Here is a 22,742-nt window from a genome sequence, read left to right on the forward strand (position 1 = left end):
ACAGCCACAGAAAAACGCCGCCCGAGGTCGGCTCAGACTGATCCGGGTCTGAAACGACGCTTTTATTTCAAAAGTTTCTCTTTTGGTTTAAATTAACCGCTCAACAGGAAAGCAAAGGGGGAATTCCAGACACAGAGGGGCTCCAGTACAGGGCCAGCAGAGGGTAAACCCCCATTCTTTGTACCCCTGCCCCACAGTGCAGCCCCCCCTCCCCAGGAGGCCTGGAATTGAACCCGCCCCCCCCAAATATTCTACTATTAAACACTCAAAAAAGTCGGATGTAAAGGGGGAAACACACCCAAAACAAAGCCAAAATCCTGCTGACCCCCTCCTGGGTCAAAGTTCAAAGGTCACAGTGGACAGGTCATAACGTCAATAATTCCACAAGACTAAGATCATGTGGGAGAGGTGAAAGGTCAAAGCACAACATCCAGCAGGTCACGGGTCACAGTGCAAAGGTCTCAGCCAAAAGGCAAAGGTCAGAGGTCAACTATTTCCCCAAGGGTCAGAAGGGGAGGGCCTTCTCAGAAGTTAAAGGTCAAAGTTCCCAGTCATGGGGCACAGTGGAAAGGTCAAAGGCCACAAGGGACAGCGCATCACCAGTAGGTCAAAGGTCACCACCAAGACTCACCAGCCACAGTAGAAAGCCCACTGAGTTCAAAGGTCACCGATGCAACGCTCCTGAGTAGGGGTCAAAGGTCACAGAGGGCAGGTCAGTGCTCAAGGCCAAAGGTCACCAGGCAAGGCCCCACCCGCCAGAGGGCAAAGGTCACCGTGGAGAGGTTAAAACCGAAAGGTCACAGAGCGAACGAGGTCAGAGGTCACAGCAGACAGGTCAATCCCACCCCCCCCAAAGGTGACATGTGCCGAGTTAAGGTCATAGTGGAAAGGTCAGAGTCCAAGCAGTGCTGGCAAAGGTCAGAGGTCACAGAGGCCAATGGAACGGGCACAAAGGTCACAGATCACATGGTGCGGTGCAAGGGTCCAATGGAGAAGTCAATTGCCGAGAGGCCCAGGTGAAAGGTCAGGGGTGACCACTGAAAAGGTCGGAGTCCAAAGGTCATCTACGGCCGTACCAGAGCCAAGGTCAGAGGTCACAGCGGAAAACTCCAAGCCAAAAGGCCATGAGCAAAGGTCAGATGTCACCACGGAGAGGTCAAAGGTCACACGGGAAGGTCAGAGCTCATCAGCTGCGAGCAAAGTCCAAAGGTCACAGGCAGAGGCCCAAGGTTGCAGGCAAAGGTCAAAGTTCAAAGGTCACAAGTGCAGGTCGGAGGCTCACACTGGAGAGGTCGTTGCCAGCAGGCGGGTCAAAGTTCAAAGTTCGACTCAGGCCACCACGCAGCTCCTGTCCCGAGCCCTCCGCTGCCTGTGGTGCCCTCTGGCCCCTCCCCCCAGGGCGGGGCCAGCCTCAGGGGCCGGCGGGGGGCCAGCCCCGCCCCGCAGGTGGGGCGGCAGGGGGATGGGCTCCCCCAGGAAGTAGCCGTCCTCCCCCGAGTCGGAAGAAGAGGAGGAGGAGGAGTCGGGCCAGGCGCCCCGGGGGGGGCGGCACCGGTGGCTGGGGGGGAAGGCCCCCTCCGAGGCCGAATAAACCAGCCGCCGCCCCCCCCGGGGCAGCCCCCCCTCTGGCTCTCCCTCCCCCGCCAGGTGCAGGGCGTTGTCAGAGGAGGTGCAGGGCTGGGCGCTGCGGGGCCCCCCCCGTTCGCCTGCCACCAGGGGCTCCCGGAAGCTGACCCGGGGGGCAGCACCTCGGGGGAAGCCTCCCTCCCCCGCTACTGCCCCCCCCACGCCTTCCAGGGGGGGCCCCTGGCTGAGCCGGGGGGAGGCCGGGAGCTTGGAGCCGGAGCTGCTGGTCCAGTCGGCCGCCTTCGCCGGAGCCAGGCCCAGCTCGGGCATGGAGTGGCGGTGGGGGAAGCCGCGGTGGAAGTGGGACCCTGAACCTGGGGGGAACAGAGGTGGGCGGTTAGGGACAGGAGCTGCCATGCTGCCCGCCACCCCCCTCCCATCTGGCCTCCCCAGATCACCCCCCTCCCTCCACCGGGATTCCGCCCCCGATCTCACCTCCTTCCGCCTCTTCCTGGGGCCTGGGGCGGGTGGACGTGCCCCGTGAGGTGCATCCAGCCGGCTCACCCCTCTGCAAGCTGCTGTGGCTGCCCCCCTCCTCCTCCCCGGGCTCCCCGCTCCAGCTGCGCCGCCCACTGGGGCCCAGGGCCCGGGCCGGGGCCACACGGCTGGAGGAGGAGACGGCGCAGGAGATGGGCGGGCGGCGGGGGGGGCTCTGGCGCCCGTCCTGTGGGCGGGGGCCATGGAGGGCCGAGTCGCAGGAGTCTGAGGCGCTGGCGTCCTCCCCCCTCAGGCTGCAGCCCCGGGAGCAGAAGATCTGCCCCCCCTTGGGCAGGAAGGGCTTGCCCAGCAGGGGCAGGCGGCAGCGGGAGCAGCAGAAGCAGGCGTCCGTGGCGTGCCAGTGCTGGCCCTCGTAGGTCATCTGGCCCTGGTTGAGGCCTGCAGGGACCGAGACAGGAGGGAGAGGGAGGAGGGCACGTCGTGAGAACCCAGCAAACGCGGGTGGAGCCCAGGGATCCTGGGTTCCCTTCTGGACAGCTGCTGCTGAGGTCCACCCACTGCCAACGTGCCCTCCAATTTTTTCCATCCCCCAGGCAGAGTTCCCCACCAGCTGGGCAGGTTTCCCTTTCTGTGAGTGGTGCACGTTGGCACATGCCTCAGTGCACGGAACAGCATTTATTCCGCACCGTGGGTGGAAAAGAGGAGAGTAAACATTGGCCCCATCTGTTGCCTGGTCACTCTGTCCCTTCCCGGGTCAGGACACTGGGGTCCCCCCGCTGCCCACGTGGCTATTTCGGGTTCTATTTTGGGAGATGGTCTCTCTGCTGGGCCGCCCAGGGTTGGCACTTGGGTTACGCCAGCTACAGCTTCACAAGGGTCTTTGTCCCCGGCGGGAACACGCCTGGCAGGCCGGGGGCCGGACCGCACATGTTCTCTGGCGCCAGCCCCAGCCTCGGGCAAGGCCCCAAGCAGCGTCTGGGCAGGGCCTTGGCCAGCCAAGAATAAACCAGCCCTACTGAATCCAGCCAGCGCGAGACGGCCCCCTGCTCCCCACGATCCCTGAACCCCCACTGCCTGGGTGCCAGGTTCTGCCACTCTCCACAGCCCCCCCAGCTCTCCAGGTCCCCCGGCCCTGGCAGACTGGCCCCCCCGCGGCTGCCGTACCGATGTGCTCCCCGCAGCCGTCGCAGTACTCGGCGTACAGGGCCTGGTAGCAGCCGCAGCAGTAGGGGCGGCTCTGGCGCATGACGTAGCGCTGCCCGCCCAGCGCCGCCTCGCACTCAAAGCAGCAGAAGTGGCACATGTGCCAATGCCGGCCCTCGGCCTCCGTGCACTCAGCCGCGAAGATGATCTGCGGGGAGACTGGGAGATGGAGGCCTGGCCCGGTGCCCCCCCCGTCCCCCCTCCTCTCCCCAGAGCAGCCTTGAATGCTCTCCCCACCTGGGTGGGACCCCCCCGGGACCCCCCCTCCCGGCCCCCCCTCGCATGGCCCCGGGGCCCGGCCCCCGCTCCAGCCTCACCTCGTCGCAGGCCTGGCAGCGGGGTTTGAGCTGCTCGGCGTGATGCCGCCCGCAGTAAATCTGCCCCCCCTGGTAGAAGTAGATGAGGTCCACCAGCAGCTCCCGGCAGGTGGCGCACTGGAAGCACTGGGGGTGCCAGCAGGCGCCGTGCCCCGCCCGGCTGGCAAAGACGGCGATGTCCCCGCCGCGGATCTGCTTCCCGCACTGCCCAGCGAGAGAGAGCCCGGTCACAGGGCGCCAGACGCCGGCTGGCTCCAGGGGCGGGCACGGGGCCTGTCCCCCCCTGGGGGGTGCTGGCTCCCACCCGGCCCCACGGCAGGGCGCCGGCTGGCTCCAGGGGCGGGCACGGGGCCTGTCCCCCCCTGGGGGGCGCTGGCTCCCACCCGGCCCCACGGCAGGGCGCCGGCTGGCTCCAGGGGCGGGCACGGGGCCTGTCCCCCGCTGGGGGGCGCTGGCTCCCACCCGGCCCCACGGCAGGGCGCCGGCTGGCTCCAGGGGCGGGCACGGGGCCTGTCCCCCGCTGGGGGGCGCTGGCTCCCACCCGGCCCCACGGTAAGGTGCTGGCTGGCTCCCGGGGCGGGCACGGGGCCTGTCCCCCGCTGGGGGGCGCTGGCTCCCACCCGGCCCCACGGCAGGGCGCCGGCTGGCTCCAGGGGCAGGCATGGGGCTTGTCCCCACTGGGGGGCGCTGGCTCCCACCCGGCCCCACGGCAGGGCGCTGGCTGGGGGCAGGGTGCTGTCATAGGCTGCAATCCCCCCTCTGGCCAGCAGGGGTCAGTGTTGGGTGTTCCCGAGGGCCTCTGGGTGGGGCTCTGGGAGCAGCTGCACCCCACGTCACCCCGACAGACGGGCCTGGGCAGGCCTGAGCGCTCAGCCCAGGGTTAGAGCTGCCAGGGGAAGAGCCCAGCAGAGCACCTGGGCGTCCTGCTCCCTCCCCCGCCCAGCTCTCACCACTGGACTCTGCTGCCCTCCCGCCACTCCCTGCCTGGCGGGCGTCCCGCCTCCCACAAGGCCTGGAGCTGGGGCTGGCAGCGGCGACAGGGGGCACCTGCTCACAGATGGCTCCGGTAATGGTGACCGGGAAGAGCCGGACCGTCCCTCGCCCGAGATTTTCCCGCTTCCGCTGCTGGGAGAAAAGCTTCAGCTCCTTCTTCTCCTCCTCGGCCAGGGGGCTGCAGTACTGAGCCTGGCACACACAGACTGACTGAGCCAGCGGCACAACGCAGCCCGCTCTGGGGCGGGGCGCCGGGGGAACGGCCCAGCGCCACACCTCGCCCAGCGGGATGCAGCTGTTTCTGGGGCGGAGCAGCTGGGAACAGCCACACGTAACGTCACCCTGGGACACGTCGCCCAGCGCTCGGATGCAGCCACCTCTGGGGTGGGACAGCTGGTCACAGCCTCACAGGGACACCACAGACCTGCCCCTGCATCACGGCGCCCCCCCCCCCGGCCCCTCACCTCGCTGTCGTGGGGGGGCAGCTGGTGCAGAAGCTGGCGGACCCGGTACCGCTCGCCGGGGCTGTTCACGTAGGGCACCTTGTCCTCGGGCAGGCAGCTGAAGAATTGATACACCTGCCATGGGGAGAAGGGCCGGCGGAGGGAGGGGGTCAGGCCCAGGGGCAGGGCCGGACCCCCAAGGGCCAGAGTCATGGGCCAGGGGCGGGGCCTGTAGCCCAATAGGTGGGGCTGTGGCCCCTTCCACGGGGCAGGGCTTGAACCCCGAGGGTCTGGCATCTCTGGCCCCTATGTGGGCATGGCTCTGTCCCTCGTGGGGGCGGGTCGCCCAATGGGGGTGGTGCCTATGTGGGTGTGGCCGCCACCCCCAGGAGGCGGGGCTGTGACCATAGAGGAGGGGCTAAGGGAACCCCTGGGGAGGCGGGGCTGTGACCGTAGAGGAGGGGCTAAGGGAACCCCTGGGGAGGCGGGGCTGTGACCGTAGAGGAGGGGCTAAGGGAACCCCTGGGGAGGCGGGGCTGTGACCGTAGAGGAGGGGCTAAGGGAACCCCTGGGGAGGCGGGGCTGTGACCGTAGAGGAGGGGCTAAGGGAACCCCTGGGGAGGCGGGGCTGTGACCGTAGAGGAGGGGCTAAGGGAACCCCTGGGGAGGAGGGGCTGTGACTGCAGGGGCGGGGTTGCAGGGCTCCCAGGGGCGGGGCTGCGACTGCAGGGGCGGGGCTGCTGGGCCCCCAGGGGGCGGGGCTGCGACTGCAGGGGCGGGGCTGCGACTGCAGGGGCGGGGCTGCTGGGCCCCCAGAGGGCGGGGCTGTGACTGCAGGGGCGGGGCTGCGGGACCCCCAGGGGCGGGGCTGCGGGGCCCCCAGGGGGCGGGGCTGCAGGGGCGGGGCCCCAGGGGGCAGGACTCGCCTGCTCCGGCTTGAGGCCGGGGGGCACCCAGGCGTACTCCTCGGAGGCGCAGCCGGAGTCGTCGTCGGAGATGGAGTGGCGCTGGAAGTCCGAGACGAGGCGGCACATCACGCGCGCCAGGTCGACGGGCACCACCCGCACCGCGTGCTCCTCCCGCGGGCACTTGCAGTGCTGGCAGATCTTCCTGGGGAGGAGAGACCCTACGATAACAGACCGGCCCCCCCTCGCCCCCGCGCAGACCCTACGATAACAGACCGGCCCCCCACCCCCCGGCCCAGACCCTACGACAACAGACCGGCCCCCCCTCGCCCCCGCCCAGACCCTACGATAACAGACCGACCCTCCCCGCGCAGACCCTACGATAACAGACCGGCCCCCCCTCGCCCCCGCGCAGACCCTACGATAACAGACCGGCCCCCCCTCGCCCCCGCCCAGACCCTACGATAACAGACCGACCCTCCCCGCCCAGACCCTACGATAACAGACCGGCCCCCCCCCGCCCCCGCCCAGACCCTACGATAACAGACCGGCCCCCCCCCCCCGCCCCCGCGCAGACCCTACGATAACAGACCGGCCCCCCCCCCCGCCCCCGCGCAGACCCTACAATAACAGACCGGCCCCCCCTCGCCCCCGCGCAGACCCTACGATAACAGACCGGCCCCCCCTCGCCTCCGCGCAGACCCTACGATAACAGACCGGCCCCCCCCCCCCGCCCCCGCGCAGACCCTACGATAACAGACCGGCCCCCCCGCCCCCGCGCAGACCCTACGATAACAGACCGGCCCCCCCTCGCCCCCGCGCAGACCCTACGATAACAGACCGGCCCCCCCTCGCCCCCGCGCAGACCCTACGATAACAGACCGGCCCCCCCTCGCCCCCGCGCAGACCCTACGATAACAGACCGGCCCCCCCTCGCCCCCGCGCAGACCCTACGATAACAGACCGGCCCCCCCTCGCCCCCGCGCAGACCCTACGATAACAGACTGGCCCTCCCGCCCCCGCGCAGACCCTACGATAACAGACCGGCCCCCCCCCCCCGCCCCCGCCCAGACCCTACGATAACAGACCGGCCCTCCCGCCCCCGCGCAGACCCTACGATAACAGACCGGCCCCCCCCCGCCCCCGCGCAGACCCTACGATAACAGACCGGCCCTCCCGCCCCCGCGCAGACCCTACGATAACAGACCTGCCCCCCCCCCCCGCGCAGACCCTACGATAACAGACCGGCCCCCCCGCCCCCGCGCAGACCCTACGATAACAGACCGGCCCCCCCGCCCCCGCGCAGACCCTACGATAACAGACCGGCCCCCCCGCCCCCGCGCAGACCCTACAATAACAGACCGGCCCTCCCCGCCCCCGCGCAGACCCTACGATAACAGACCGGCCCTCCCTGCCCCCACGCAGACCCTATGATAAGGCCCCGGCCCCACCCCCCGCCCAGACCCTACGATAACGCCCCGGCCCCCCCTACCCCGCGCAGACCCTACAATAACACGCTACCCCCTTGCATCAGGGACAGAGGCTCCTTCTGCCCCACTGACCCCCAGAGCCTGGGTCCCACAGCCCTCGGGTCTCGGAGCAGGGCTGGCCCTTTGCTCCAGGAGGAGCGGAGAGCAGGGGAAGCGGGGAGGTTGTCGGGGGGCAGCGGGGAGGCTGTCGGGGGGCAGGGGGAGGCTGTCGGGGAGGCTGTCAGGGGCAGGGGGAGGCTGTCAGGGGCAGGGGAGGCTGTCGGGGAGGCTGTCGGGGGCAGGGGGAGGCTGTCGGGGGGCAGGGGGAGGCTGTCAGGGGCAGGGGGAGGCTGTCGGGGAGGCTGTCGGGGGCAGGGGGAGGCTGTCGGGGGCAGGGGGAGGCTGTCGGGGAGGCTGTCGGGGGCAGGGGGAGGCTGTCGGGGGGCAGGGGGAGGCTGTCAGGGGCAGGGGGAGGCTGTCGGGGAGGCTGTCGGGGGCAGGGGGAGGCTGTCGGGGGCAGGGGGAGGCTGTCGGGGAGGCTGTCGGGGGCAGGGGGAGGCTGTCGGGGAGGCTGTCAGGGGGCAGGGGGAGGCTGTCGGGGGCAGGGGGAGGCTGTCGGGGGGCAGGGGGAGGCTGTCGGGGGGGCTGTCGGGGGGGCAGGGGGAGGCTGTCGGGGGGGCTGTCAGGGGGCTGGGGGGTCCCTACCTCCATCCATGCACCAGGAAGCCGGGACACTGGTCCCCACACACGTGGCACGGTTGCCCCCGGTCGGGGTCGGGGTCATCGGGCATCTGCAGGGCACAGACACCGGGTCACCTCCAGCCACCCGCCATAGGCCCCCACTCCAGGACAGTGGGGTCTAGTGGTTAGAGCGGGGGGGGGGCGGTGAGCCAGGACTGCTGGGTTCTCTCCTGGCTCGGGGGAGGGGGCTCTCCCCAGCCCCACGGCCACATCCCTGTCTCTGAGCTGCTGAGGCAGACGCCAGAGCCCGGCCTGGGGCAGGCCAAGGGCAGGGACTGGAGCCACAACCCGGGCACCCCAGGGGAGCCTGCCACCCACCTCAGCCATGCAGGGGCTCGTGGCAGCGCCGTCGGGGGGGCTCGTGGCAGTGCCAGATGGGGAGGGCTCGTGGCAGCGCCGGCGGGGGGGGCTCGTGGCAGTGCCAGATGGGGAGGGCTCGTGGCAGCGCCGGCGGGGGGGGCTCGTGGCAGTGCCAGATGGGGAGGGCTCGTGGCAGCGCCGGCGGGGGGGGCTCGTGGCAGTGCCAGATGGGGAGGGCTCGTGGCAGTGCCGGCGGGGGGGGGCTCGTGGCAGTGCCGGCGGGGGGGGGCTCGTGGCAGTGCCAGATGGGGAGGGCTCGTGGCAGCGCCGGCGGGGGGGGCTCGTGGCAGCGCCGGCGGGGGGGCTCGTGGCAGTGCCGGTGGGGGGGCTCGTGGCAGTGCCGGCGGGGGGGGCTCGTGGCAGCGCGGTCGGGGGGGGCTCGTGGCAGTGCCAGATGGGGGGGGCTCGTGGCAGCGCCGGCGGGGGGGCTCGTGGCAGCGCCGGCGGGGGGGCTCGTGGCAGCGCCGGCGGGGGGGGCTCGTGGCAGTGCCAGATGGGGGGGGCTCGTGGCAGCGCCGGCGGGGGGGCTCGTGGCAGCGCCGTCGGGGGGGCTCGTGGCAACGCGGTCGGGGGGGGGCTCGTGGCAGCGCCGTCGGGGGGGGGGGGGGGGGGCTCGTGGCAGCGCCGTCGGGGGGGGCTCGTGGCAACGCCGTCGGGGGGGCTCGTGGCAGTGCCAGATGGGGAGGGCTCGTGGCAGCGCCGTCGGGGGGGGCTGGGCCATGCCGTGGCCTGTGGGAGCGCAGACGCCAAGCGGGCCGGCCCAGGGCCTTGTGGGAGGCGAGAGCCGCCCCGCGCGCCAGGACCTGCCCCGGCTCGGCCCGGCGGGCGTGACGCTCTGGGAACTGGCCCACCGCCATGGGCCGTGGCCGGGGGGGCAGGGCTGGAGGGGGGTAACGGCAGGGGTCTGCCCCTGTGGGGAAGGTCACGAGGAGACCCAGTGTGGGGGGGCCCTCTGCTGCAGGGGGGGAAGAGCCGGGAGGGAGAATGAGAGAGAGACCGCACCCCCTGACCCACGCCCAGCACCCCCCTTGCTCCCCCGAGCTCCCCTCCCAGGCCCCCCCACAGCCTCCATACACCCCACGAGTCAGGGCCCCTCCCCCCACAGCCTCCAGCTCTCCAGTCCTGACTCTTTGCTCTAGGTGCCCTCCCCACACAAGTCTCCACCCCCACTTCCTTCCCCTCCCCTCCTAGAGCCCCCCACAAAGCCCCCCGACAGCCCCTTTCCCACTGCACTGCCCCACCCTCCCCTCCCCTCCCCTCCCCTCCCCCCACCACTCCCCAGAGGGATTGACCCCAAAGATGCATTAAATCCGACCCCTTAATACCACCAGCGAGTTAATCCTCACCCAGATGAGAGCCGGACCCCTCCCCCACTAACGGGAGGGGCAGGTGGGGCTGGTAGGAGGGGGGAGCAGCCTGGATTGTTCCCCCTGCCCCAGCTGTGCCTCCATCCCTTGGGGGGTTACATTTAAATACCCCCAAACCCTCCACTCAGCTACCTGCTGGACAGAGGGAACTGGGGAGGGGATATTGAGGTAGGAGAGATGCAGGCGGGATACCGGGGTAGAGGGGCCCGTGGGTCTGGCGGGGTGGTGCAGGCGGGATACCGGGGTAGAGGGGCCTGTGGGTCTGGCGGGGTGGTGCAGGCGGGATACCAGGGTAGAGGGGCCTGTGGGTCTGGCGGGTTGGTGCAGGCGGGATACCGGGGTAGAGGGGCCCGTGGGTCTGTGGGGTGGTGCAGGCGGGATACCGGGGTAGAGGGGCCCGTGGGTCTGGCGGGGTGGTGCAGGCGGGATACCGGGTTGCAGGGCCCGTGGGTCTGGCGGGGTGGTGCAGGCGGGATACCGGGGAAGAGGGGCCAGTGGGTCTGGCGGGGTGGTGCAGGCGGGATACCGGGGAAGAGGGGCCAGTGGGTCTGGCGGGGTGGTGCAGGCGGGAGACCGGGGTAGAGGGGCCCGTGGGTCTGGCAGGCTGGTGCAGGCGGGATACCGGGGTAGAAGGGCCCGTGGGTCTGGCAGGCTGGTGCAGGCGGGAGACCGGCGTAGAGGGGCCAGTGGGTCTGGCAGGGTGGTGCAGGCGGGATACCGGGGTAGAGGGGCCCGTGGGTCTGGCGGGGGGGTGCAGGCGGGAGACCGGGGAAGAGGGGCCTGTGGGTCTGGCAGGCTGGTGCAGGTGGGATACCGGCGTAGAGGGGCCCGTGGGTCTGGCGGGGTGGTGCAGGCGGGATACCGGGGTAGAGGGGCCCGTGGGTCTGTGGGGTGGTGCAGGCGGGATACCGGGGAAGAGGGGCCCGTGGGTCTGGCGGGGTGGTGCAGGCGGGATACCGGGGTAGAGGGGCCCGTGGGTCTGGCGGGTTGGTGCAGGCGGGATACCGGGGTAGAGGGGCCCGTGGGTCTGTGGGGTGGTGCAGGCGGGATACCGGGGTAGAGGGGCCCGTGGGTCTGTGGGCTGGTGCAGGCGGGATACCGGGGTAGAGGGGCCCGTGGGTCTGTGGGGTGGTGCAGGCGGGATACCGGGGTAGAGGGGCCCGTGGGTCTGTGGGGTGGTGCAGGCGGGATACCGGGGTAGAGGGGCCCGTGGGTCTGTGGGGTGGTGCAGGCGGGATACCGGGGTAGAGGGGCCCGTGGGTCTGGCAGGGTGGTGCAGGCGGGAGACCGGGGTAGAGGGGCCCGTGGGTCTGGCAGGGTGGTGCAGGCGGGAGACCGGGGTAGAGGGGCCCGTGGGTCTGGCAGGCTGGTGCAGGCGGGAGACCGGCGTAGAGGGGCCAGTGGGTCTGGCAGGGTGGTGCAGGCGGGATACCGGGGTAGAGGGGCCCGTGGGTCTGGCGGGGTGGTGCAGGCGGGATACCGGGGTAGAGGGGCCCGTGGGTCTGGCGGGGTGGTGCAGGCGGGATACCGGGGTAGAGGGGCCCGTGGGTCTGGCGGGGTGGTGCAGGCGGGATACCGGGGTAGAGGGGCCAGTGGGTCTGGCAGGCTGGTGCAGGCGGGATACCGGGGTAGAGGGGCCCGTGGGTCTGGCGGGGTGGTGCAGGCGGGATACCGGGGTAGAGGGGCCCGTGGGTCTGGCGGGGTGGTGCAGGCGGGATACCGGGGTAGAGGGGCCAGTGGGTCTGGCAGGCTGGTGCAGGCGGGATACCGGGGTAGAGGGGCCCGTGGGTCTGGCGGGGTGGTGCAGGCGGGATACCGGGGTAGAGGGGCCAGTGGGTCTGGCAGGCTGGTGCAGGCGGGATACCGGGGTAGAGGGGCCCGTGGGTCTGGCGGGGTGGTGCAGGCGGGATACCGGGGTAGAGGGGCCAGTGGGTCTGGCAGGCTGGTGCAGGCGGGATACCGGGGTAGAGGGCCCGTGGGTCTGGCAGGTTGGTGCAGGCGGGATACCGGGGTAGAGGGGCCCGTGGGTCTGGCGGGGGGGTGCAGGCGGGAGACCGGGGAAGAGGGGCCTGTGGGTCTGGCAGGCTGGTGCAGGTGGGATACCGGCGTAGAGGGGCCCGTGGGTCTGGCGGGGTGGTGCAGGCGGGATACCGGGGAAGAGGGGCCCGTGGGTCTGGCGGGGTGGTGCAGGCGGGATACCGGGGTAGAGGGGCCCGTGGGTCTGGCGGGTTGGTGCAGGCGGGATACCGGGGTAGAGGGGCCCGTGGGTCTGTGGGGTGGTGCAGGCGGGATACTGGGGTAGAGGGGCCCGTGGGTCTGTGGGCTGGTGCAGGCGGGATACCGGGGTAGAGGGGCCCGTGGGTCTGTGGGGTGGTGCAGGCGGGATACCGGGGTAGAGGGGCCCGTGGGTCTGTGGGGTGGTGCAGGCGGGATACCGGGGTAGAGGGGCCCGTGGGTCTGTGGGGTGGTGCAGGCGGGATACCGGGGTAGAGGGGCCCGTGGGTCTGTGGGCTGGTGCAGGCGGGATACCGGGGTAGAGGGGCCCGTGGGTCTGTGGGCTGGTGCAGGCGGGATACCGGGGTAGAGGGGCCCGTGGGTCTGTGGGCTGGTGCAGGCGGGATACCGGGGTAGAGGGGCCCGTGGGTCTGTGGGGTGGTGCAGGCGGGATACCGGGGTAGAGGGGCCCGTGGGTCTGTGGGCTGGTGCAGGCGGGATACCGGGGTAGAGGGGCCCGTGGGTCTGTGGGCTGGTGCAGGCGGGATACCGGGGTAGAGGGGCCCGTGGGTCTGTGGGCTGGTGCAGGCGGGATACCGGGGTAGAGGGGCCCGTGGGTCTGTGGGCTGGTGCAGGCGGGATACCGGGGTAGAGGGGCCCGTGGGTCTGTGGGGTGGTGCAGGCGGGATACCGGGGTAGAGGGGCCCGTGGGTCTGTGGGCTGGTGCAGGCGGGATACCGGGGTAGAGGGGCCCGTGGGTCTGTGGGCTGGTGCAGGCGGGATACCGGGGTAGAGGGGCCCGTGGGTCTGTGGGCTGGTGCAGGCGGGATACCGGGGTAGAGGGGCCCGTGGGTCTGTGGGGTGGTGCAGGCGGGATACCGGGGTAGAGGGGCCCGTGGGTCTGTGGGCTGGTGCAGGCGGGATACCGGGGTAGAGGGGCCCGTGGGTCTGTGGGCTGGTGCAGGCGGGATACCGGGGTAGAGGGGCCCGTGGGTCTGTGGGCTGGTGCAGGCGGGATACCGGGGTAGAGGGGCCCGTGGGTCTGTGGGCTGGTGCAGGCGGGATACCGGGGTAGAGGGGCCCGTGGGTCTGTGGGCTGGTGCAGGCGGGATACCGGGGTAGAGGGGCCCGTGGGTCTGTGGGCTGGTGCAGGCGGGATACCGGGGTAGAGGGGCCCGTGGGTCTGTGGGCTGGTGCAGGCGGGATACCGGGGTAGAGGGGCCCGTGGGTCTGGCGGGGCAGCGGACCAGCTAACCATGGCGGGCAGGTGCCACGGCTGGTTCGGGCTGGAGCCCGGAAACCGAGTCAGGCCCTGGGCCAGCGGGAGAAACTCACCCGCCGCGAGGCAGCAAAACAGCCCGGCCCCCCCCTCGCCTCCCCGGGCGGATCCCGGGAGTCCGGCCTCCCCCCCGCGCCTGGGTCCCCGGACCTGGGAGGCCCCCCCCGGCCCCGGGCACTCACGGGCCGCGCGGAGCGGCGGAGCCGAGACCGCCGGGTGAACATCGTCTGGTCCCCGCACCGGCGGCGCGGCCGAACCCCCCCCGCGCGGCTCTGCTCCCCCCCCCCCCCCCCCCCCGCTCCGCCCCACGGCCCCGCCCCCCGCGCGGCTCTGCTCCCCCCGCTCCGCCCCACGGCCCCGCCCCCCGCGCGGCTCTGCCCCCCCCCCCGCTCCGCCCCACGGCCCCGCCCCCCGCGCGGCTCTGCTCCCCCCCCCCGCCCCGCCCCGCGCCCCCGCCCCCCCCCCGCGCGGCTCTGCTCCCCCCCCGCCCCACGGCCCCGCCCCCCCGCGCGGCTCTGCTCCCCCCCCTCCGCCCCACGGCCCCGCCCCCCCCGCGCGGCTCTGCTCCCCCCCCCGCCCCACGGCCCCGCCCCCCCGCGCGGCTCTGCTCCCCCCCCCGCTCCGCCCCACGGCCCCGCCCCCCCGCGCGGCTCTGCTCCCCCCCCCCCTCCCCGCTCCGACCCACGCGCGGCTCCTCCTCCCCCTCTAGCCGCCCCACGGCCCCGCCCCCCCGCGCGGCTCTCCCCCCACTGCTCCTCCCGTCAGGCTCCAATCCCTCTCTTCGTCCCCCCCACTCCCTTCCCCTCCCGCTGCGCGTCCCCCCTTCTGAGCGGCCCCCCCCCTCGCTTGTCTCAGCTGGTCCTGGGGTGCTGGGACTTCGTGCCCTTGAGCCCCCCACACGTGTAAATCCCCCACTGCTCTGCCCCCGGCCCCCTCCCTCAGCCCAGAGCCCTTCCCCAAACCCCAGGGATGCCTGGGTTCACTGCCTGCCTGGGAGGGGAGCGGGGCCTAGTGGTGGGGGGGAGGGGCTGGGAGCCAGGCTCTGGGAGGGATGTGGGGCCTAGAGGTGGGGGGGAGGGGCTGGGAGCCAGGCTCTGGGAGGGATGTGGGGCCTAAAGGGGGGGGCCAGGAGCCAGGCTCTGGGAGGGATGTGGGGTCTGGAGGGGGGGCCAGGAGCCAGGCTCTGGGAGGGATGTGGGGCCCAGAGGGGGGGGCTGGGAGCCAGGCTCTGGGAGGGATGTGGGGCCTGGGGGGGGGCTGGGAGCCAGGCTCTGGGAGGGATGTGGGGCCTAGAGAGGGGGCGCCGGGAGCCAGGCTCTGGGAGGGATGTGGGGCCTGGGGGGGGGGGCTGGGAGCCAGGCTCTGGGAGGGATGTGGGGCCTAGAGGGGGGGCGCCGGGAGCCAGGCTCTGGGACGGATGTGGGGCTGGGGGGGGGCTGGGAGCCAGGCTCTGGGAGGGATGTGGGGCCCAGAGGGGGGGGCTGGGAGCCAGGCTCTGGGAGGGATGTGGGGCCCAGAGGGGGGGGCTGGGAGCCAGGCTCTGGGAGGGATGTGGGGCCTGGGGGGGGGCGCCGGGAGCCAGGCTCTGGGAGGGATGTGGGGCCTAGAGGGGGGGGCTGGGAGCCAGGCTCTGGGAGGGATGTGGGGCCTGGAGGGGGGGGCTGGGAGCCAGGCTCTGGGAGGGATGTGGGGCCTAGAGGGGGGGGCGCCGGGAGCCAGGCTCTGGGAGGGATGTGGGGCCTGGGGAGGGGGCTGGGAGCCAGGCTCTGGGAGGGATGTGGGGCCTGGGGAGGGGGCTGGGAGCCAGGCTCTGGGAGGGATGTGGAGCCCAGAGGGGGAGGCCGGGAGCCCAGACCCCATGTTTCTGGCTGTGGGGTGATGACTTCTGACCTGGCTTGTGCGTGTGGGATGAGTTTGCTGGGTCTCAGCCCTGTCCCTCCAGGGAGGGGGACTTTGGGGCTGGAGGCAGGGCTGGGGGGCTGGGATCTAGAACCCAGCTGTCCGGGGCTCTGGGCCAGCCCCACGGGAGCTGCGAGATGGGCCCTGCCCCGCCCCCGCCCGGGAGGGCCTCTCCTTATCGCTGGGCCTGGGCGTCTCCCTTTGGGGTGTGGCTGGCCCCGGGCTGCGGCGCCTGGGAAGGGGCTGTCAGTCCGTGCTGGTTGTTCGTCCTCAGTGCAGGACAACAGGTACCGGGCGGTGGGGGTTGGCAGGGAGGCCAGGTGGCTGCTAGGGGAAGAGCGTGGGGGGTGGAGGAGCAGCTGGGGGGAGGGGACAGACCCTAAGAGCTCAGTCGGTGAAAGTGCTGACGGCTGGCGTGGGGCAGGGCTTGGCCAGCCAGGGGGGTGGGCTCCGATCCTGGACTCGCTGTCATGTGGGGCTCGGTCCAGCCAGGGGCCCATAACAATCCCCTGCCTTCACGCCCAGACCTAGGGGGCTCTGGCCCCAGGTCAGGGGCTTCCAGCTCGGGGGGGGAGGGGGCAGGGGCCTGGCCCCTCTAGGGGTGACTTGGCCCCACAGCTGGGGGCTGTTCGGCTCCCGGGGGGGCCAGGGAATGGGGCCTGGCTATTGCTGCTCCCCCATTCCAGGTATAATTTTTCTTGAGCTGCCCCGGCCACCTGTGTCCACCCCCCCTCACAAACCACCAGCCCTGGGCTGCTGCTCGGTTGCCCCCCCCAGCTACGTGGGGCCAGCTGTTATCAGCCTCTGACAGACGCAGCCCCACCCGATGGCAACAGCCCTGCTGGGCCCAGGTCTGGACCGGCCCCTTTCGAGGGCTGCCGACATGTGGGGAGGAGAGAAACCTGCGGGCAACCGCGCTCAGCCCCCCGGGATGGGGGAAAGGGGTCCCCGCGGGGCACTGGAGGGGGCTGGTCTGCTGGGAGGGGTCAATTTCGGCCCGTCCTCCCCCCCCCCCCGCCGACGCCTGCCCAGGGTGTGGAGAACTTTGCTGGGAGATCTGGTGGAGAACGCGGGCGGAGGGGCAAACGCCAGCAATGGGCCAGCCACATGCTTCTGGGCTCGGGGGTCAGGAAGGAAATTCCCCTGACCCAAAGGCCCGGGCCCCTCACGCCCTCTCTCCCCCGGGCAGCACTGCGATCCGGCACCATGGCGTCCTTCCTCCAGCGCTGTCCCTTCCTGACCCGGGACCCCAGCGTCTTCCTGCTCAAAGCTCGCCCCCTGCTGGTGAGCAGCGCCCAGCGGTGTCCCGTCATGGTGGCCCGAACCCTGATGGACTCCTCCCCAGCCCCGCAGAGGGGGACCAACAGCCCCATGCCTCTTGGTGAGCCAGGACTCCAGGGGTCTCTCCTGGCTCGGGAAGGGGAGTGGGGTCTAGTGGGCAGAGCAGAGGGGGGGGAGCCAGGACTCCAGGGGTCTCTCCTGGCTCGGGAAGGGGAGTGGGGTCTAGTGGGCAGAGCAGAGGGGGGGGAGCCAGGACTCCAGGAGTCTCTCCTGGCTCGGGAAGGGGAGTGGGGTCTAGTGGGTATAGCGGGGGGGGAGCCAGGACTCCAGGGGTCTCTCCTGGCTCGGGAAGGGGAGTGGGGTCTAGTGGGCAGAGCGGGGGGGGGAGCCAGGACTCCAGGAGTCTCTCCTGGCTCGGGAAGGGGAGTGGGGTCTAGTGGGCAGAGCAGGGGGAGGGAGCCAGGACTCCAGGGGTCTCTCCTGGCTCGGGAAGGGGAGTGGGGTCTAGTGGGCAGAGCAGAGGGGGGGGAGCCAGGACTCCAGGGGTCTCTCCTGGCTCGGGAAGGGGAGTGGGGTCTAGTGGGCAGAGCAGGGGGAGGGAGCCAGGACTCCAGGGGTCTCTCCTGGCTCGGGAAGGGGAGTGGGGTCTAGTGGGCAGAGCAGGGGGAGGGAGCCAGGACTCCAGGGGTCTCTCCTGGCTCGGGAAGGGGAGTGGGGTCTAGTGGGCAGAGCAGAGGGGGGGGAGCCAGGACTCCAGGGGTCTCTCCTGGCTCGGGAAGGGGAGTGGGGTCTAGTGGGCAGAGCGGGGGGGGGGCAGCCAGGACTCCAGGGGTCTCTCCCTTTCATGTGGCCGTCTCTCCCCAGCCGCGGTGTCTGTCAGCCAGGAATCGGGGCCCCCAGACGCAGCCTCCCGGCCCCACTGCCCCTTCATGGCGTCGGAGGTGCGGGACGGGCGCAGCCGGGTCGTTCAGCGCGCCGGGCTGGAGGTGCAGGAGGACGTGGAGATCTACAAGGCAGGTGAGGACAGCTCGCCCCAGAACCCAGGCCCCCTGGCTCTCAGCTCCCCCTGCTCTGACCACTAGCCCCCAGTCCCCTCCCTGGAGAGAACCCAGGAGTCCTGCTCCCCTCTAGCCCTCCCGTCTCTGTGCCCCTCCAGACCCGCTCAGCTCTCTGCTCCGGGAGGTCCAGTCCAGCCTCCGCAAGAAATTCCTGGGCCCTGACGGGCCAGGGTCCGACGGCCGGCTCCTGCCCACCCACCTGCTCCAGGACAACATGCCAGGTGAGGCCTGAGGCCGGGCTAGAGGGGCCTGTGGCGCTGCGGGACGCCGGGGGGACGTGCAGGGGGAAGGGTCCTGGCTCCCGCGGCTAGTCCGTTTACAAACCAGCCCCGGCTTCCCGAGGGGCCAGTCCTCCCCCAGCCCCCCCACCCCGGGGTGTCCCTTGGGAACCAGCCGCCTGCCCCCCTCCCCCGCCGGCCAGCAAGAGAGGGGAAGGGGGAACGGCTGCATCCGGGCGCCCGTCTCCGACCCTGCTCCCCCCCCAGGGCCTGGGGCCTTCTCCTACGACGCCTTCCTGGAGGGGCGGCTGGAGGCCAAGCGCCGGGACCACACCTACCGCATCTTCAAGACGGTGACGCGCCGGGCGGACGCCTTCCCCCTCGCCCAGGGGGCCGCGGGCACCGAGGTCTCGGTCTGGTGCAGCAACGACTACCTGGGCATGAGCCGCCACCCCCGGGTGCTGCAGGCTGCCATGTGAGACGCGCCCCCCAGCCCTGCCGGCCCCTCCCCTCCCCCAGCCCTGCCGGCGCCCCCCCCTCCCCCAGCCCTGCCGGCGCCCCCCCTCCTCCCCCAGCCCTGCCGGCGCCCCCCCTTCCCCCCTCCCCCAGCCCTGCCGGCGCCCCCCAGCCCTGCCGGTGCCCCCCTCCTCCCTCAGCCCTGCCGGCGCCCCCCAGCCCTGCCAGCGCCCCCCCTCCTCCAGCCCTGCCGGTGCCCCCCCTCCTCCCCCAGCCCTGCCGGCGCCCCCCCTCCTCCCCCAGCCCTGCCGGCGCCCCCCACTCCCGCCCCCAGCCCTGCAGGTGCCCCCCACTCCCGCCCCCTAGGCCTGCCACCCATCTGACTCCTCCCCCAGCCCTGCTGGTGCCCCCCAGTCCCTCCCTGCAGCCAGTGCCCCCCAGTACCTCCCAGCCCAGTCGGCACCCCCCACTCTTGCCCCCCAGCCCTCCAGTGCCCCCCACTCCCAACACGCAGACCCGGGCTCCTTCAGCCCTGCCGGTCCCTTCACTCCTGCCCTGCAGCCCCTGCCCCCCTCCCCGGCGCTGACCCCTCTCTCCCGGCAGCGAGGCCCTGCAGCACCATGGCCTGGGCGCCGGAGGCACCCGGAACATCTCGGGCACCAGCCTGTACCACGTGGACCTGGAGCGGGAGCTGGCCCAGCTCCATCGCAAAGATGCCGCCTTGTTGTTCTCCTCCTGCTACGTGGCCAACGAGTCCACCCTCTTCACCCTCGGCAGGATGATGCCAGGTACCGGCCGCCTGGCAGGGAAGCGGGGCCGGGGGGGAGGGGGGAGAGAGGCAGGAGGCCTGGGAGCAGCCCTAACGGCCACTCCCCCCCAGGCTGCGAGATCTTCTCGGACGCGGGGAATCACGCCTCCATGATCCAGGGCATCTGCACCAGCGGGGTCCCCAAACACGTCTTCCGGCACAACGACCCCCAGCACCTGGCCCAGCTGCTGGCGCGTAGCCCCCCCGGCACCCCCAAAATCGTGGCCTTCGAGACCGTACACTCCATGGACGGTAGGGCCCCCCGTATCCCAGGGCCCCCCCACTGCTGGGGGGCACTGCCCCTCCCCCTCCGCATTGCTTCAGCCCCCTTTCCCCCCCAGGTGCGATCTGCCCCCTGGAGGAGCTGTGTGATGTGGCTCATGCGCACGGAGCCATCACCTTCGTGGACGAGGTTCACGCCGTGGGGCTGTACGGCGCCCGGGGAGCTGGCGTCGGGGAGCGCGACGGGGTGCTGGGCAAGATCGACATTGTCTCCGGCACCCTGGGTGAGCCGGCGGCAGGGGAAGCGGGGAGTGGGGCGGTCACCCACAGCAGGCAGGGCGCGGTATTGGGGGGGGACGGAGCAGTCTCCCCTGCAGGCACTAGGGGGCGCTGGGTTGGGGACGGAGCAGTCCCCCCGGCAGGCACTAGGGGGCGCTGGGTTGGGGGGACGGAGCAGTCCCCCCGGCAGGCACTAGGGGGCGCTGGGTTGGGGGACGGAGCAGTCTCCCCTGCAGGCACTGGGGGGCGCTGGGTTGGGGGACGGAGCAGTCTCCCCTGCAGGCACTAGGGGGCGCTGGGTTGGGGGACGGAGCAGTCTCCCTGGCAGGCACTAGGGGGCGCTGGGTTGGGGGACGGAGCAGTCTCCCCGGCAGGCACTAGGGGGCGCTGGGTTGGGGGGACGGAGCAGTCCCCCCGGCAGGCACTAGGGGGCGCTGGGTTGGGGGACGGAGCAGTCTCCCCTGCAGGCACTGGGGGGCGCTGGGTTGGGGGACGGAGCAGTCTCCCCGGCAGGCACTAGGGGGCGCTGGGTTGGGGGACGGAGCAGTCTCCCCGGCAGGCACTAGGGGGCGCTGGAGCAGTCTCCCCTGCAGGCACTAGGGGGCGCTGGGTTGGGGGACGGAGCAGTCTCCCCTGCAGGCACTGGGGGGCGCTGGGTTGGGGGACGGAGCAGTCTCCCCTGCAGGCACTAGGGGGCGCTGGGTTGGGGGACGGAGCAGTCCCCCCGGCAGGCACTAGGGGGCGCTGGGTTGGGGGACGGAGCAGTCTCCCCGGCAGGCACTAGGGGGCGCTGGGTTGGGGGACGGAGCAGTCCCCCCGGCAGGCACTAGGGGGCGCCGTCTCACCCCGCTCTCCCTGCCCCCCAGGGAAGGCCTTTGGCTGCGTGGGGGGGTACATCGCCAGCACGGCCGCCCTGGTGGACACCGTTCGCTCCTACGCGGCCGGCTTCATCTTCACCACCTCGCTGCCCCCGCCGGTGCTGGCGGGCGCCCTGGCCTCGCTGCGGGTGCTGGCGGGGCCCGAGGGCCGGGGGCTGCGCCGGGCCCACCAGCGCAACGTCAAGCACATGCGCCAGCTGCTGATGGAGGCCGGGCTGCCCGTCGTCAGCTGCCCCAGCCACATCATCCCCATCCGGGTACGGCCGGGCCTGTGGGCACCTCCTGGGCTGTCCCCAGCTGTGGGAGGGCGGTGGGGGCTAGTGGGTAGAGCAGGAGCCAGGACCCCTGGGTTCTCCCCAGCTGTGGGAGGGCGGTGGGGGCTAGTGGGTAGAGCAGGAGCCAGGACCCCTGGGTTCTCCCCAGCTGTGGGAGGGCGGTGGGGGCTAGTGGGTAGAGCAGGAGCCAGGACCCCTGGGTTCTCCCCAGCTGTGGGAGGGCGGTGGGGGCTCGTGGGTAGAGCAGGAGCCAGGACCCCTGGGCTGTCCCCAGCTGTGGAAGGGCGGTGGGGCCTAGTGGGTAGAGCAGGAGCCAGGACCCCTGGGCTGTCCCCAGCTGTGGGAGGGCGGTGGGGGCTAGTGGGTAGAGCAGGAGCCAGGACCCCTGGGTTCTCCCCAGCTGTGGGAGGGCGGTGGGGGCTAGTGGGTAGAGCAGGAGCCAGGACCCCTGGGTTCTCCCCAGCCGTGGGAGGGCGGTGGGGGCTGGTGGGTAGAGCAGGAGCCAGGACCCCTGGGTTCTCCCCAGCTGTGGGAGGGCGGTGGGGGCTAGGGGGTAGAGCAGGAGCCAGGACCCCTGGGCTGTCCCCAGCTGTGGGAGGGCGGTGGGGGCTTGTGGGTAGAGCAGGAGCCAGGACCCCTGGGTTCTCCCCAGCTGTGGGAGGGCGGTGGGGGCTAGTGGGTAGAGCAGGAGCCAGGACCCCTGTGGGAGGGCGGTGGGGGCTTGTGGGTAGAGCAGGAGCCAGGACCCCTGGGTTCTCCCCAGCTGTGGGAGGGCGGTGGGGGCTAGTGGGTAGAGCAGGAGCCAGGACCCCTGGGTTCTCCCCAGCTGTGGGAGGGCGGTGGGGGCTAGTGGGTAGAGCAGGAGCCAGGACCCCTGTGGGAGGGCGGTGGGGGCTAGTGGGTAGAGCAGGAGCCAGGACCCCTGGGTTCTCCCCAGCTGTGGGAGGGCGGTGGGGGCTCGGGGGTAGAGCAGGAGCCAGGACCCCTGGATTCTCCCCAGCCGTGGGAGGGCAGTGGGGGCTCGTGGGTAGAGCAGGAGCCAGGACCCCTGGGTTCTCCCCAGCTGTGGGAGGGCGGTGGGGGCTCGTGGCTGGGGCTCTGGCTGCCGGGAGGGGAGCAGTCTAGGGGCCTGGGGGGGGGGTGCATCCGGACGCCTGGGTCCCAGCCCTGTTCCCTGGCTCCCCCTGCAGGTGGGCGACGCGGCCCTGAACTCCCGGCTCTGCGACCTGCTCCTGTCCCAGCACGGCATCTACGTGCAGGCCATCAACTACCCCACGGTGCCGCGGGGCGAGGAGCTGCTGCGCCTGGCGCCCTCCCCCCACCACGCCCCCCCCCTGATGGAGCACTTTGTGGGTGAGCGCCGCGGGGAGCCAAGGGGGCAGGCGGGGAGGGGGCGTCGGGGCGGGGGCTGAGGTCTCACCCCATCTCTCCCCCCAGAGCGCCTGGTGCAGTGTTGGCAGGAAGTGGGGCTCCCCCTGCAGCCCCCCGCGGCCTCCGCCTGCCACTTCTGCCAGCGGCCCCTGCACTTCGCCCTCATGAGCGAGTGGGAGCGTGACCTCTTCGGCAGCCTGGGGGCCCCCCCCCTCGCCAGCAGCGCCTGAGCCCCGGCCCGGGCCGGCCCGCCGGGGGCCCCCCCTCACCAGCAGCGCCTGAGCCCCGGCCCGGGCCGGCTCGCCGGGGCCCCCCCCTCACCAGCAGCGCCTGAGCCCCGGCCCGGGCCGGCTCGCCGGGGGCCCCCCCCCCTCGCCAGCAGCGCCTGAGCCCCGGCCCGGGCCGGCTCGCCGGGGGCCCCCCCTCACCAGCAGCGCCTGAGCCCCGGCCCGGGCCGGCTCGCCGGGGGCCCCCCCCTCGCCAGCAGCGCCTGAGCCCCGGCCCGGGCCGGCCCGCCGGACGGAGCCCAATAAAGCGCGCTCAGCCCGAGCCCGACTGTGTGGAGCCCAGGCGTCCGGCTGCCCCCGCCGTGGGGGGGGAAGGCTGGGAGGGGGGAGGGGGGGGGAGGGAGGGAGTCCCGCT

The 22,742-nt window shown here is 72.2% G+C and overlaps 2 protein-coding genes across 5 annotated transcripts; one reads left to right on the top strand and one right to left on the bottom strand.

Annotated features, from left to right (window-relative positions):
* Positions 1-43: 43 nt before the first annotated feature.
* Positions 44-13,645, bottom strand: PRICKLE3 (prickle planar cell polarity protein 3). 4 transcript variants are annotated; one of them, XM_075915955.2, is made up of 9 exons: positions 13,538-13,645; positions 8,100-8,185; positions 5,947-6,130; positions 5,042-5,155; positions 4,632-4,769; positions 3,585-3,788; positions 3,229-3,415; positions 2,062-2,502; positions 44-1,940 (listed from the first exon to the last, which is right to left on the bottom strand). In XM_075915955.2, exons 1-9 carry the CDS (start codon positions 13,577-13,579, stop codon positions 1,330-1,332), a joined length of 2,007 nt encoding a protein of 668 aa, XP_075772070.2. In that variant the 5' UTR covers positions 13,580-13,645; the 3' UTR covers positions 44-1,329. The 4 variants fall into 4 exon arrangements, with proteins under 4 accessions (XP_075772070.2, XP_089626336.1, XP_089626337.1 ...); XM_089770210.1 differs by lacking the exon at positions 13,538-13,645 and adding an exon at positions 13,412-13,478; XM_089770211.1 differs by lacking the exon at positions 3,585-3,788.
* Positions 13,646-15,180: 1,535 nt separating this feature from the next.
* Positions 15,181-22,412, top strand: ALAS2 (5'-aminolevulinate synthase 2). Its single transcript, XM_089770214.1, has 11 exons — positions 15,181-15,541; positions 16,444-16,635; positions 17,400-17,552; positions 17,692-17,814; positions 18,079-18,286; positions 18,871-19,055; positions 19,148-19,327; positions 19,417-19,581; positions 20,443-20,711; positions 21,920-22,082; positions 22,167-22,412. The coding sequence occupies exons 2-11, from the start codon at positions 16,461-16,463 to the stop codon at positions 22,328-22,330; spliced, it is 1,785 nt and encodes a 594-aa protein (XP_089626340.1). The 5' UTR covers positions 15,181-15,541; positions 16,444-16,460; the 3' UTR covers positions 22,331-22,412.
* The last annotated feature ends 330 nt before the right edge of the window (positions 22,413-22,742 follow it).

The sequence above is a fragment of the Pelodiscus sinensis genome, chromosome 18 (assembly GCF_052426305.1).
Source record: "Pelodiscus sinensis isolate ZL-2025 chromosome 18, ASM5242630v1, whole genome shotgun sequence".
NCBI classification, from domain to species: Eukaryota; Metazoa; Chordata; order Testudines; family Trionychidae; genus Pelodiscus; species Pelodiscus sinensis.